The sequence below is a fragment of the Solanum lycopersicum genome, chromosome 7 (genome assembly GCF_036512215.1).
Source record: "Solanum lycopersicum chromosome 7, SLM_r2.1".
Classification (NCBI taxonomy): Eukaryota; Viridiplantae; Streptophyta; class Magnoliopsida; order Solanales; family Solanaceae; genus Solanum; species Solanum lycopersicum.
In genome coordinates, this window is record NC_090806.1 from 60,046,476 (window position 1) to 60,062,385 (window position 15,910).

At 35.0% G+C, this 15,910-nt stretch overlaps 1 protein-coding gene across 7 annotated transcripts; it reads left to right on the plus strand.

The window, feature by feature from the left end:
* The first annotated feature begins 1,872 nt into the window (after positions 1-1,872).
* On the plus strand, positions 1,873-15,142 carry LOC101248217 (WD repeat-containing protein 26 homolog). 7 transcript variants are annotated; one of them, XM_069286992.1, is made up of 6 exons: positions 2,053-2,435; positions 3,464-3,651; positions 4,290-5,162; positions 9,078-9,179; positions 12,740-13,369; positions 14,766-15,142. In XM_069286992.1, exons 3-6 carry the CDS (start codon positions 4,365-4,367, stop codon positions 14,976-14,978), a joined length of 1,743 nt encoding a protein of 580 aa, XP_069143093.1. In that variant the 5' UTR covers positions 2,053-2,435; positions 3,464-3,651; positions 4,290-4,364; the 3' UTR covers positions 14,979-15,142. The 7 variants fall into 7 exon arrangements, with proteins under 7 accessions (XP_004243618.2, XP_010323928.2, XP_069143093.1 ...); XM_069286991.1 differs by having other exon boundaries at positions 3,464-3,583; XM_069286990.1 differs by having other exon boundaries at positions 2,107-2,354.
* The last annotated feature ends 768 nt before the right edge of the window (positions 15,143-15,910 follow it).

Below are 15,910 nucleotides of genomic sequence, written 5' to 3' on the forward strand. Positions count from 1 at the left end.
GCAATTTAGGCATTAAAAGATCTCATACATCTAATATTGAATGTTGTTACTTGACAAAATTGATATGAAAATATCCAATGGGTTCAAAATCTAAAGCATATACAAGTTTTTGGAAAACTTGTTTATCATCTTCATAAGGATTAAATAGATTCAAAATGCATAAAGCATATACAAGTATTATTATGCAAGTTGATGACTAAAATTTAAACTCTTGGCAATAGATTATTTGCTTTAAGAAGTTGAAGTAAGGAACTTCGCAGAAATCTTTGACCCTGAAGGAAAGATTCATAAAAGCAGATAGAAGAAAGCATACTTCGTCAAGGTTTTTCTACACTCATAAGCTCCCAAGAATGGTTATATCAACATGCAAGAGGTCTGTTCAAGTAATATTATTGTTGATTTGTTTACCAAATCTCTACCAACTACAACTTTCAAGAAGATGGTGCACAAGCTTGGAAAACAAGATTCTAGTCTCTGAATTGATGTTGTCATTAGGAGGAGTTAATACGTGATGTACTTTTTTTTCCTCACAAGGTTTTGTCCCACCGGGTTTTCCTTGTAAGGTTTTTAATGAGGCATCCATAATGCGTATTATTAGATATGTGTACTCTTTTTCTTTCACTATATTTTTTTCCCACTGGGTTTTATCTAGTAAGGTTTTAACGAGGCATATAATCTAACGACATTCAAGGGGGAGTGTTATAAACAATTTGTATTATAGTGAATGTCTAATTATTGTAGGATATGGTTAGGATTCCTACTTGGGGACCAAGTAAGGTTTTCCCTATAAATAAATGGTTTTCCTTCATTGTAAATAAGATTTGTGAAAGATCTATGAATCCTGAATATACTCAAGAGGAACAAGAAGTCTTTTCTTTTCTCCCTACTTTCTTCTTCTTCTAAATTTATATAGTTTCATAACAAAACGAAATAAGTCCATTATAATGAAATAATTAATTTTTTAGAAATGGTGGTGAAATCAACAAAACTTAAATAGGTACTAATAAAATAATTGATTTCGTTTATTATATTCAATAATCATGTAAGGCTACTAGAAACCACAAGTTAAGTCAATTATTTCATTAACCTGCATAATCTCGAGGCGAACAATTAAAACAATAAAATTCACAGGCAAATCATCATGATAACTTATGAGCAAATCAAAATTCATCACGCTGACTATAAACAAATCAACGACTCCAAAATCATGCATTGAGGCAACTATATTCAAAAACTATTCTTCCTTTGAAATAGCAACCCTAATAGAAAGGTCATTTCAATATCAATTCATCAAAATCATTAATTCATCTCTCAAAGACTGCTCACCCTTTCGAGTAGCAAGGTGTCAATACAAGCCCAAACAATGTTAATCATGACATAATTAATTTAATTATTCTTTAATTAGGTATATCAATTCAATAGAATCATGTTTCAACTCCTGAAATCATGTTTTAAAATTAAACCAATAGCTTATTCATAAAGTAAAAAGATATTTTTAATGATTACCGCTTTAATAATCATTACTTTTAAATTTAATTCAATTCTATTTATAAGAAAAAATATTAATCTGAATTTAAATTCATTAATTTAACACTTTAGTACATAATAAATTAACACCTTTGTAATTATGTAATACTTGAGCATGATATGGTATATGAACTTTCCATTAATATTACCAGGCTTGTTATATATTGCATTGTAATAATATATTTACTATTTATCGAAAATACAATTTTAAATAAAAAAAAAATATGAAAGTCAAAATTCAAACTTCAATATAAGGTGTTATCAATTAATCAAAGTGTTATCTAGTTTCTTACCTAATAATGTTATTATTATTCTTCGAATCTAATATCACATATTTTTTCATTTATCATCTTATTTGTTATTTATAACAATTTGATTCTTCATTATGTTTTATTTTAATATACTAAATAGATGATATCTATCAAAAAAAATAAACTCCGATTTTAAAAATAAAATTTGCATATACAATACACTCGATAATTTAACACCTACAATAAGCCACCTAGAAGCTTTGAGAGGTGGTACCCCAATCCACGCAAAAAGATTAGTATAATACTCCTCCTTTACAAAGGGGACCCTAGTTGAGTAAAATGCCAAACAACTCTTTCCTCCATTTCTCTATTCACAAGTTCTCCATTAACACAAATACTCAAATCTCTCTACAGGATTCTTACTCTCAACAATCAATCATATACCTTTTTTAGCTTTCAATCGACTGCTTGTTTACCCACCTAATCTACTAGTCTTAGCTTACCGACAAACGAAAGGGAATAAAAGAATACAATTTGGGATAAAACCATTTGCGATTTGCTGGTTTTTCAATCAGTGTATGTATCCATTTTGATCTGAATCTTCAAATTGCTTTATGGGTATTGCAGATTCTTTTCTAATCTTTTGTTGATTTTCTGGTAATCTTTCTTTTCTTTGCTTGTCTCTTACGGAAATGTTTTCTGGGTTTGGTTTGATTCTTGTTCTTGATTTTGTTTGTTGGATTTGTTGAATGGTGTTAGTGGACTATCTAAAGTTTGATTTTTTTCTAGTTGGGTTTTGAGTGGTTATTGTAGTATATGCTTATTTTACAAAAGAGTATGGTTTGCAGAAGTTAAGTTTAGCCTATTTACAACTTAAGTACTAGTTAGACGGCAAATGCATTTTGAGTTGAATTACCTTTTGCAGAAGTTTACTTAACAGCAGATACATTTACTAACTTAGTTTGTTATTGGATGCTTTTAGTACCGATTGGATCTTTTCATCAAGATCCCTAGTTTGTGTTGTTGGTGAGAGGTATGGTTTAGATTTGCTGTAAATGTGATTGCATTGGAGTGAAATTCTCCTTAATTAGTTCATCTTTGATCATAACAAGTTTAAGAGGCTTAAGACTCATCACTATCTTGTGCTATATGTGTATCTTCCTATCATACTTGATCATAATAGGTTTGAAGGGGTTCAGTGGGTGCGTGCTACATCATATTTTGCTAGGGGAGGATTGAATTTGTTTCCAGGGTCGTGATATGATCGATCCATAATCCTGTAGAGAAATAGGGTAAACCTTGTTTGTTATTTTGAAAGTGTGATTAACTTGTGTAGTCAGCTCTTGCAAATGTTTGCAACTAACGAGTGAAATTCTGTTGATTTCTTCAGCTTTATTGTGGCCCAATTTATGGCCTTCAGTCATATTCACATATTAGTAAGAAGATTAGATTCTTCTCATTAGTGGCCAGGCTATTTTGGATGAACTATTATGTCGATAGTGGTAACATAGAAGTGTTTTCTTTTCTATTGAATTTCGAATGTCAAAGATCAGACATATCTTAGAGTTGAATTTATGGATTCATTTACAGTAATTACGTAGCTTGAGTGTTGATTAATGTTGAACTTGCGTGTTACCGTGCACACTGGTAAAACATTTGCATTTTGTGTGATCTCCTTCTGGCAGGAATTGAAACTTCTCTGTCTGCATCAGTTCTCTTATTTGGGAGGATTATTATTAGCGGGTAATGCTGTTTGATCAGGAGGCTGGTATTGAGAAGACTGAATAGGTTATTCAAAGAAAATGGTAGCTAATGCTCCTTCGATGTTAATGTGGACTTAGCGAGAGCAATGTACTAGGCAGGCTGTTCAATGGTTCGATAACTAGTAGTATTAATTTGTGATGTCTATTTAGGTCGTATGTTCATTAAGCTTTTTAAATTCAGGCTGACACCGTCCTACCCTTCCTACCTCTCCTCTCTCGAATAATTGTTAAAAAGGAAGTTTTGGTGGAGCCCTTTATGTATAGAGTTTCAACTTAAGCAAGCAAAACCGATTTGTAGCATAAGAAATTATTGGTGTCTGGCATCAGGTCCAAAATTACTGGTTGCACTTCGTGATGGTATTTTATCTGGTAATTCTGAATAATCTGTCTGAGGTGTTGCTGTATTTGTTGCGAATCTGTCCAAGCAATTTTACTTTCATATATATTATTGGGTACTTCAGCATGTGATATTAGTATCAGGCGATGTTCTTGCTAAATGCTGGACAATTTTCATCAATAAAATGATTACGTATAAAAAAAGATTAGCCTATACTTTTGTTAGTTGCAGTTTTTTCCTTAAACTCTCTGTTTTGCTCATTGTCTCATTACTATCGTTCTCACTTTCTAATCGTAGATCATTGAAAGTGGATCTTGCCTTCTTTCTCTTTTTTCTGTTTCTATTTTTATTAGTTTAATGTTATTTCCTTTTCTGCTGTTACATAAGAGAGTCTCCATTTATTAATTGCAGGATTTAGGCCTACTATTCCAACTTTTCAGTTTTGTCTTCCTCCTGCTGTTATATATGGGCTGACGTGTTTGTTTCATGGGAGCTGAGGACGATGATGAACCACCATCAAAACGTGTGAAGGTATCCTCCAGTCAATTGGTAGATATTTCTGACAGGACATTTGTTAGAGATCCTGCAAGTTGTTCATTGGGTGACGCGATGGCTCGACCCCTGACTCTTCAAGGGGACGATGAGGTTGTTGGTACAAAAGGAGTTGTCAAGAAAGTTGAATTTGTTCGGATTATAACTGAGGCATTAGATTCTCTTGGTTACAAAAAGACTCGGGCCTTACTAGAGGAAGAGTCAGGGATACCCTTGCACACTTCCGTCGTAAATTTGTTTATGCAGCAAATTCTTGATGGTAAATGGGATGAAAGTTTAAACACATTGCGAGAGATTGGTCTGGTGGATGAAAAAATTGTAAAGTTGGCATCTTTTGTGATATTGGAGCAGAAGTTTTTTGAATTGTTGCACGAGGAAAAAGTTATGGATGCTCTGAGGACACTGAGGGGCGAGATCTCACCTCTTTGCATAAACAATGATAGAGTCCATCAGCTTTCGTTTTTCATTATATCACCTTCTCAGCAGGTTCTTACTGGGGTATCAGGTCAAGGCACAGCGAGAGTAAAGTCACGTACAAAGCTACTAGAGGAATTGCAAAGATTGCTTCCCCCAACAGTTATGGTTCCAGAAAAGAGATTGGTACATCTTGTTGAACAAGCTCTTGACTTGCAACTAGATGCTTGTAGATTTCACAACTCTGTGGTTGGTGAAATGTCACTGCTCAGTGATCATCACTGCGGAAGAGATCATATTCCATCTCTAACAATGCAGGTTAATTCACATTAATAATTGGGTGTGCTTTTGATATACAAGCCTTTTGATTCTGCTCTTGATTGTTCGAGTCTGACATGTTCAAGAGAAACTTCATTTTGTGTCTCACACAACAGACACAAGTTGTGTGAGGCTTTGATCTACAAATTACTGGACCCTAGTCTTACACTTTTGGTCCACAAATTTGTGAAACAAAAAGAATCCCCACACAACTTGTGTCAGTTGTGTGAGACACAAAGTAAACTCTTTCCATGTTTCGTCTTGCAATCATGCACTAGTTTGTCCTATCATTATCCGAGTCAATAATTAGTGGAGTTGAATGAATATGATGGGAAATATTGATCAAGTTTTGTTCCTTTGCATTCTAAACACTGTCATTGTTGTTAAAAGAGTCATCTCTTCCATTTTATGTCAATTATTTGAATGACATATGTTGGCATTAGGATGAAAAGCATTCTGAATTCATGCTTTGTTTCATTCAACTCTTTGTGGTTGAAGGTTTTGCCAATTTTTGCTTATGTTCTTTTGAAAGGCTTGTTTTTAAGACATACTTTTACTTGCCAGTGAGCCTTTTCTAAAGAGGTGACATTAAACAATTGGTATTTCACTGTGTCACAATTTTTTTTTTTCATTTTCTTTGTTATGTATTTGTCATTCATGCTTATATTTATTAGTCTTGGATTGATATTTGTACTTTTTCTCCCCTCATTCCCTTTTTCATTAAAGCCCACACTTCTTTTTGACAAAGGTAACAAATTTGTATATAGTTTTTCAGCACTAAAGACTGGGATCCCAAATTTAGACCGTGGAGCTACATACAGTTGATAGACTCAAAAAATCTTTAAAAACACTAGATTCTACTTCATCTTACAAAGAACCTAGAATACTGGAATAGTTACATGATCATTTACAAAGTCAGACTACACCAATAGCAAAAAGTGACAAGACAGCTCATTTTTATCCTATGTAAAGGCCCACTAATGCTCTCAAATTTCTCTCCTTCCATATGGTCCACCAAATCACTGTTGGGACAATTCTCCATCAGCTTTTGTCTGCACCGCCACTACCTTTATTGTTCCAACTTTCTATAGCCCGTCTTGCCCTTTATGGTATGGTCCTACTTATGCCCCTAAAGCTGGTAAATAGGTTCCAAAGTTGTCTAACCACCCTGCAGTGAAGAAACAAATGGTTGATTGTCTCTACCTGCTTCTCACAGAAACTGTCTTGGAGACATGTATTCCCCTCTTCTTGTGATTCTCCTGAGTTAGTGTTGTCTCTTTTACTACCAACCAAGTAAAGATTGCCTCCTTGTATGGAATTTTGACTTTCTAGATAAGCTTCCAAGGCAAAAATTTGAGTTGAGTCCCTATCTGGTTCAGATTCTTGTAGGCAGAGCTAACTGTGAAAATACCTTTGCTATGATGAATGAGTGTCTTCTCCCCCTTGCAATCCTCCAAATTGGTCTAGGGTGCCACAAAATTTAGCTAATCTATCCATATCCCAGTCTTGCATCATCCTTCTCTATGTTAAGTTCCATCCATGGATGGATCAAACTCCTTCAAAATGGCCTGTTGTTGCTGATTCAACAGATAAATATCTGAAAAAGTAAGAACTGCTTGAGGCTGCTATTTCCTAACCAGCTAATCCCTAAACAAAATCTTCCTTTCTTTGTTTATACTGGTCTCTGGGAACGTATATTGCACATTTGTCCCTTATTATTATTATTAATATTGTTAAAGCAGAAAGCTAATCAGTACACATTAACCCATGTACAAAATAATTCATAAAATATATACGAGTCAGACATCAGCAAATAATGAAGATACACAAAAATAGTATAAAAAAGGGAAGAAGATTAAGATAAGGTAAAAAGTTAACCTATGATATTGCTGATTGTAGTATGGCAGGTGGAAAAAAATAAAGAAAGTGAAATGTGATACATAGGAAACAAATTGATATGTGCGCGTACTGAGGAATATAAAAAGACAGCAACAATATCTTTACCATTGTAGAAGAGGAAAGAACAAAAGATGTAACGAACTTCTATTTCATATTCATAACTTCCATGTCTTTCATATTCATAACCTTCAAATATTTAATGTGTAATATATATATATATATATATATATATATATATATATATATATATTTGTGTGTATATATATATATGATGATGATGATTGTATCTAGTTCTTCCAATGAAACTTTGCCACAAAATTCTGATTGATCTCCACAGGCTCATACCATAGGGAGAAATCATTTCCTTAGTTGTCTAGTACTCTAATTTTCTCATACTTGGTCTGAATCACTCTTTAACCCATTTAGCCTGCTTCTCTTTAGGAGATCTCCACAACCACTTCATTATTAAGCTTTTGTTCTATTTCCTCAAGTTTATAATGCCTAACCCATCTAGTTTCTTTGAAAGAACTTCCATTTGACCTAATGAAATCCTTTGTTCTCCTTCTCACCATTCCACAAAAACTCCTCCTTAAAGCATCAATTCTTTCTTCTACCCTAGTTGGGAGAGGAAAAAATGACATCTAGTACGTTGGTAGAACATCTAAGACTGAGTTGATCAGGAACAATCTTCCACCTCAGACAGATACTAATGCTTTCCATCTGGATATTCTTTCACATCTCTTCACCACCCCATTCAAAATCTCTCTGGATTTGCTTTTGGCTCCCAAAAGCATCCCCAAATAAATTGTTGGTAGTTGACCTATTTCTCCTCCCAAGATCTCTGGCAGATTTACATTCTGTTCACATCATTAATTGGAAAAATATGACTTCTCCTCCGATTGATATGGAGCCCAATAGTTGCTCTGATTAATCTCCTGGACACACCCAAACAATTCTTACCATTATGCTCCCTCTCAAAAAGAATTTTTTTTTTAATAATGCAACAAGTTAGTGCCTTCATGGCTCCACAGAAAAAGAAACTATGCAAATTGCTTCAATGTATCTATATGTCACAAGTACATATATAAACTCTCTAGAAGAACAGAATCTTATGTAATATTTTGTTCAGCAAATAACAAATGAAGAACAGAGATTTGACTCTCCAGCTTTAATGCCGTGGATCTTCAAAGTGCCAGCTCCTTTTGTGTAGTTATTGACAGCGGACCTCTAACTAAAAGCATATTTATTGCAGCCTCGGTCCATGAGCAAATTAATATGGGGAATGCATGTTGTCCTATCATAAGCTTGCTAATGAATGCAGTTTTTATTTACTAATCGGAAAAAAATGAATGCAATTTTATTTTTATGTCCTAGAAAGATGCTGGAGTTAATAGGTAAGCACTATTGATTTCTGGGGAGCTTTGTGATCTTCAGGTCCTTAGTGAGCTTGTGTCCACCATTTCATGTGGCTTTAGTCACAACAATATGAAATGTTTCATGGATTGTTGCCAAACTTTTGAATCAATGAAAGTCAGTACCTGTAGGCACAACATCACATTTTTCGTCTCTTGTGAAATTGGTCTCCCTTTCTCTTGTCATTATATCTTTTTTGTGTAAACAAGTATGTTCTTTTTTTCCTCTAATTTTTGGCTTTGTTTGGGACTGGGGTGTAACTTTTGTTTTGTTCATGTTGTTTATGCCATTTCAAATTGATCTTATATTTGGGAGGTTTAAAGTTTACCAGGAGATGTGGTTGGATCCACTGTGGTTTAAGTGAAAGCAGAAGAAATTGCCTTGGGGTGGGGTGGAGGGGTTAGTCAAAGTGCCAAGGAGTTGTAAATGTGCTTTGATAAAATTGAGCTTTACTGGCTTTCTGCTTGTTATCATTTACCGACGAGCTGTTATTTTATAAGTCGTTTTAGAGCAATCTTAGACAGTGGAGTCTGATTTCTTGCAGATACAATATGTTAATCACCTTAAGCGCTAATTGTTTCTTCATTGCTTCTACTGCACCAGATATTACATGAACATAAAGATGAAGTCTGGTTCTTGCAGTTTTCCCATAATGGAAAGTACTTAGCCTCGTCATCTGCCGATTTTGCAGTAATTATATGGGAGGTATTTTAAGTTCTCTTTATTTTGTTGTCATATCAGTAGTTGTTTTTCAACTTAGATCAATTGCTACTTTTACTTTTTATCGAATATCTTTTCCTTCATTCTTGCATCTTAGTCACAGCTACCTCCATACTTCATAGGGTCTTCTACTTCTGATTTCAAGGATTAGTAACTTGTGTGCTTCACAGTCTCATGGAGTGCCTCATATGGGTGCTCAAATTTCTGTGGTTTCCGCGACCTCGTATAGTAATATATTTGAACACAATGACAGCAAATTATCTGTGGAAGTGATATCAACCGGTTTGAAATTAAGGTTTATTCTTTTTTTTTTGTGGCATATTTCCATTTGATCAGGTGCTTAGAGGATATTTTTAATTTGATCATATATCAGTTTAAAAAATTAAGGATATGCATGCGATTTATAAATTCCTATTTTTACAGAAAACCCTTAAATTATTAACGGAATGAGATTGGCTCAAGTGAAATTGAATGGATATAAAGGATTCATATAGCACCCAAGGGTGTGGCTAAGTGGTCAGTGAATTGGGCTGAGAACCATGAGGTTCAAATCCCAACAGACACACAAAAAAAACTAGGTGATTTCTTTCCCTCTACTCTAGTCTTGGTGGACAAAGTTGCTTGATACTTGTTGCTAGTGGGGGGTGGCAAGGTCGACTGGCTAAGACACCATGATTATCAAAAATAGATAAATAAAGAATTCATATAGCCTAAGTAGGATATTTCTTCCCATTAGGTCTCAGGTTTCAATTTGAGGCAAAAATTGCTAAGTGATTTTTTCCCATCTGCTTGAGCCTTGGCAGGTAAGCAGGCACTGATGTAATAGTCTTTTCCCATCTGCTTGAGCTTTGAGGTGTAATTATTAGAAAGCACCACCATAATTGCAAGTTGTAGATACTTCCACGGGAGATATATTAGGATTGACTGTAATCAGATAGTTTGTGGCCCTATTCGTCCAAGTTAACCACCCATACACTGAATTTTAGGGAGTCCAACATGCATATATGTATGCGGACCAAGACAGACACAGAGACGAATCTACATGTCTACATCTAACAGTGAAGTCTCCTCATCCTTCTGATTTTCGGATCCACATGATTTGCAGCTTATTAAAATTAAACTTATCAAGAATGCCACTTTGCATTTTGTCTCTAAAAAAGAATCCTACTTTGCATGGTCTCTAAAAAAGAATCCTGCTTTGCAATCTGAAGAAAAGTAGTCCAGTGACTACCACTGACACACTTGTGGTTTCTGACTGTTATTGTTGTTAAACTCAAGTAGGACTGGGATGTATGATTCAATTTTTATGCTGTTATGTTGACAGCTAATTGGAACTTCCTTACATTGACCAACTATGCCGCAGTTAATGTTTCTGTTGTGTTATAAGTGTGATTATTATTATATTTCCTTGTGTTTCGCCAAGTTCTTATGGTGTAATAGGAGAGTTTGTATTAATTATTATTATGCATGGACTTGTACTTTGCACTAAATAATTTTTAATATTGAATATTTTGATCTTTTCTACGATCAAGCAAAAAAGAGAGTACTTGTTGTAGAGCCAGACAGAATGAATGATGAAAGTAGTATGATTTTGCTTTCCTTTTCCTTTCTTTTTTGTGCAACAAAAAATAGATGATATCGAAGTTAGTTATTCCCACTTGTTTCTGCTACCCGCATCGGGGTCCCGACTAATCCATTGCCGCATAAGGCCTGGGTGGGGTTGGGGGGTAAGGAGTGCTCCCTACCGTGCCATACCCAGGGCTCGAACCCGAGACCCCTGGTTTAGGATGGAGGGATTCTATCCATCCCACCATAACCCTACTCCTTGGTGATAAAGCTGTAACTGTACTTTTGGTTGTACTTCTTTCACAACATTCCATCTAAAGCTTCAAACTATATGAATAATGCCTATTGCCTCTTTTACTTGTCCTCCCCAAAAAAGTCAGTTTCATGCTTATTTTATATATGGCCTGAGGTGTTAGTTTCCTGGGACGTGTTTAATGTATCCTAATTAAATTTTGCAGCCTCATCGTTAACCCATTTTTAAGAATAAAGTTACTACTCTCTCAGTTTCTATAGTTTTGATCCTATTTTACTGAGCGCGGAGTTGACAAATGAAGAGACTTCTAAAATTGCGGTCTTATGTAAACCGCGATTATAAGACCTTTGAAACTTGTGGTTTTAAACGTGCCATGACAGTTGTGTAGCTGTAAAAGCTTGTCATAAAGGGTTAAGTGTGAAGTGTAAGTTACCTTCTCAAAAAAAGGAGGAAACTTTTAAGTTAAATAATCTCCAAATTTAGGAAGGAGCCAGGAAATAGAGTCCATCACAACTGAAACGAATGGAGAATATGTATTGGCTAGAGGTATTCATGTTGCCAAATAGTTGTGGATGGTATGTTAAGAGTTAAATGTGCATGTCTATGAAAGGGATGAGTAAATTACAGATCTGGTGGACAGATTTGCAGAAGCTGCACAAAAAAAAATAAAAAAATAAGAGCCTTGCTATTACTAAGCTGCCTGTCTGCCTTTTCTTGCATTGAAGGTTTATTGAATTAATAACAAACCTTTGGGTTGAGTGGAGGCTTTCTAAAACTTAATGTGGGGTTTATCATTAGATTTTTTGACCTAAGACGACAGTGATGTTTAACTGATATTTGGTACTAAGCATTCAATTTGATGGGAAAATCAGTTGAATACAAATAAATGTTAAATTTATATTCTAGCTTTAGTTCCATTTTAGTTTGTCCTTCCATTCCAGTTTATATGACACTCTTTCCATTCTGGTGCATTCCAAAATGTTTGACACCATTCTGTTTTATACAACTTTCAGTAACTTTAAGGATTCATTGAACTACTCAGACTTCAACTTCGATGTGATGTTTGCTTGTTTTTTCAACCTCCACTTTAATATTCTCTTCCATTATCAATAATACATTAAATAAGTCAGATTACATATTTCAACTCCGTGCTGAATCAATCACCCTTACATAAAATGAAATGGGTGGAGTAGTCATTTCATAGAGTGATATTCTTCCTTTTTCAAGTTTAAAGAGAAACAAACACATGGGAGATTTCCATGCCTTGGAAAACATGAAAGCTGACAGCTAATGATACTTCACCATATGAAGAATTTTGAACAAACTGTTGAGAAAAGAAATTTTAAGAGAGTTCCAGATGTCTTGGTGTGCTTTATTCAACTGGCTTTGTAAGTTGGAAATCAGAATTTAATGTATTTACTCCTGAACAATGCTTCTTTTTGCTAATCAAATGACTAATATTGGAATATTGAGTTCATTTCTTCTTCTTTTTGGTGCTTGAATATGTTTTGGAGGGATATGATATGCAAGGTTCATTCTCCAAATTTGATCCTAATATCTGGTGCATTTCATGTTTGAATTAAATAGAAAAAGATTGTGTTTATGTGGGATTGGGGGGAGGGAGTGCTGGGAACAAAAGAAAAGAGAGCTGTTAATTATGAAGATTTTAAGTAATCGGGATAATAGATGGAGTGTAAGTTCATCCCTTATTTTCTGCTCTTTTCAGGTCAAATTGGATGGCAGTGTCTGCATGAAACACAGACTTTTGGGTCACGAGACATATGTCTCGTATATATCATGGAGTCCTGATGACCATCAGCTTCTCACTTGTGGTGAAGAGGAAGCTGTCATTCGGTGGGATGTCGAGTCCGGTGTACGTATACACACTTATGAGAAAAAATTTGTTAAGTTTATCTCATGCGGCTGGGCTCCTGATGGAAAAAGGATATTCTGTGGTGTAACTGACAAAAGCATTAGCATGTGGGATTTGGAAGGGAAAGAGCTTGAGTGTTGGAAAGGCCACAGGACTACTAGAATATCGGACTTGGGGGTAACAAGTGATGGGAAGCATGTTGTCTCTGTTTGTAAAGAAAATATGATAGTATTAGTTGGATGGGAATCAAAAGTAGAGAGAGTAATTCAGGAGGATCAGGCAATAACCTCATTTGTATTGTCCATGGACAGTAAGTATGTGTTGGTTAGTCTTTCAAACCAAGAAATTCATCTCTGGAATATCGAGGGAACTGTAAAACTTGTAGCCAAATATAAGGGGCATAAACGTTCTCGGTTCGTTGTGAGGTCTTGCTTTGGAGGACTAGATCAAGCTTTTATTGCCAGTGGAAGCGAGGACTCACAGGTATCTTTTGTTGATCTTAGAAGCACAATCATTTTGATTTTCAGTATTTCCTTTGTTGGGTTGCCTATTATGCTTATTAGCACATGAATAAATTACTATGTTTTCCTTCACAAAAAGCTGTTAACAAGTTGTCATTTTTAGTATATAACATTTCATGTTTATGCTTCGTACATGCACGTGACATTGTTTGTTTTGCCTTTAATAGGGTTCTTGTAAAATGATGCCCTAAAGAGTTATTTCTTCTATATTTGTCTTCTTTGAGTATTCCACAATTGCCTCGGTCTGTTGACTTATTTTATTTTATTTTATTTTGAGTTTCTTCTATCTTGAGTGAATTGTTTTATACTATTTCCAAATGCTGCCTTTATGATAACCACTGCTCTCAATGATCACGAGTTTACATCAATGCCATGCTGCTCTTTACTGCTGTCAAGACATGACTTCCATGTGAAATGTGAGGGGGATTTATAATAGTTAGCAACGAAGAAGGAAAACTCAAGTTTTCTGAAATTTCTTTAGGAATAATAAAACATGTCAAGTATATTTTCATAAGATTAATGAGATCCTTAAAGTTCAGAATGTTATATGGCCTGCCTTTATGCCATTAATGGCCATATATTCTTTTATATCTATAGAAGTTTTGGTAATCAGATGAGCTTTGTAGGCTTTGATGTAGAACACATCCTGAATTTCATGGCATATTCCTGATGTAGTATCTCACACAATGTCCAAATGCTGTGCGTGGAATCAAGTTTTTAGTCTGCTCATAAGTCCATTGTAAATCATAAAATATACGAGTACTTGGATATGCAATAAATTTGCTTATGAAAGTGATACTCCATGGAAATTCAAGATACCATTTTGACTTGTAGAGTTGCACTTCATAATGGCTGTGGATAATATTTATTTGAATCTGTAAAATAGGACATCACGAAATAGGAAGTGTGTAAACAACACATTCGAGTATTAAGAGATACCTATTTGGGGCAAGTCTTAATATTTGAGGAAAAAGGTTTGGAGGGGGGAGCGAAAGGGATATCAATCTCATTAGGTGCTCTTCAATGTGAATTTTTGGGATGGAAAATATTGTTAGCTGTAATTCAAATGTATTATTTGTGTGCTATCACTAGTTGGTACAAATTTAGATGTACCATAGAGGAGTAAATTTTTGATAGTGAAAATATGATTTTTCCATTTCTCTCTATTACTGGGCACAAATCACAGAAATATGTTGTCAGATATTGATTCTGACCTTGTATCTTCCAGAGAGACTTTGATTCTAGTACAACAACATATCCAGTGTAATTCCACAAAGTAGGGTATGGGGAAGGTAATCTATACCATAAAGCCTTATAACCTTGAGAGACTCTGATCACGGTCTATTGCAATATTTTAGGTTTATATATGGCACAGAGGCTCAGGTGAACTTGTTGCGACACTGGCTGGACATTCAGGGGCGGTGAACTGTGTTAGCTGGAACCCAACAAATCCTCATATGCTGGCATCTGCGAGTGATGATGGTACAATTCGTATATGGGGCGATAATCGAGTAAACACAAAGCAACATGACACTGATAATGGTGTGAACTACTGCAATGGGCGAAGTTGAAGTCTTAGATGCAAAAGGGCAGCGTGTAACGTTACAAATATCTTTCATCGCTATCACTGGTTTCTGTGTATATTCTGTATGTTCATGTCGAATCAACATTTATGACAAACAAGAATGTGAAATTTGCATTCAGTCCATTAATAAATCGTGTACTCTTTCCTCCATATTTTAGTTTTTCTTTTCCATTTAAATGATTGTTGCCTATTTTATTGACCCTTGCTATTTAATGTAGGTAAGTAGTTACTGGTTTGAACATGTTAGATGCCGTGTCATTTGCTCTATTTCCGCAAAAATGTAGAGAGAAGGGAAGTTTGAGAGGGCTTGTCACTGTTATTCACTAAGGCATATTTATTGCCTTATATACGAGTACATCACTATAAAAATAGAAGCTTTGTACCAGATAAATTCTTTTGAATCTTTTCGTCAACCTTTTTACTGGGAACTCTTTTATCTTTAGGAATAGATGGACTGGAAAATTTAGTCCACAGTTCTCTCCTACTGTTCATCTGCATATGAGAGTTGTGTTTAGCTCCTTGGAATAACCAAAAATGAAGAGTAGAGGAAATAGAAACTCCCTTTGTTTTCTCTTTATATCCAATTAGTGATTATATAGCTTGTAGTTTTCCTTTTTGAGATGATCCCATTTCCACAAGATCATCTATCACTAAAGCCTTGTGAGTTTAGAGTTGTTAGAATGAACTTCTCTTCTTGAACCTCTTTTTTTCATTCAACTATTTGGTACCCGAAATTTACTAGCCTTGACTACTCCAAAACTTGTTCCGTGTAAGGCCCCATTTAAGGGTGGTGCCCTTCTTATTGGGAATTTCTATGTTACTAGGATTTGAAATTAAGATCTCTAATTAAAGAGTGAAGGGATCGATTCTATGACATCCCTCAGTGGTTCTAGACTTTTTAACACAGAGAGTAGTCCA

Excerpts from the sequence above, each read along its gene's own strand:
- LOC101248217 (XM_004243570.5), top strand. The coding sequence starts at position 4,365 with ATGGGAGCTGAGGACGATGATGAACCACCATCAAAACGTGTGAAGGTA. Across the intron at positions 9,180-12,739 it reads TTGCAGTAATTATATGGGAG|GTCAAATTGGATGGCAGTGT; the intron begins GTATTTTAAGTT and ends TGCTCTTTTCAG. Across the intron at positions 13,370-14,765 it reads GTGGAAGCGAGGACTCACAG|GTTTATATATGGCACAGAGG; the intron begins GTATCTTTTGTT and ends GCAATATTTTAG.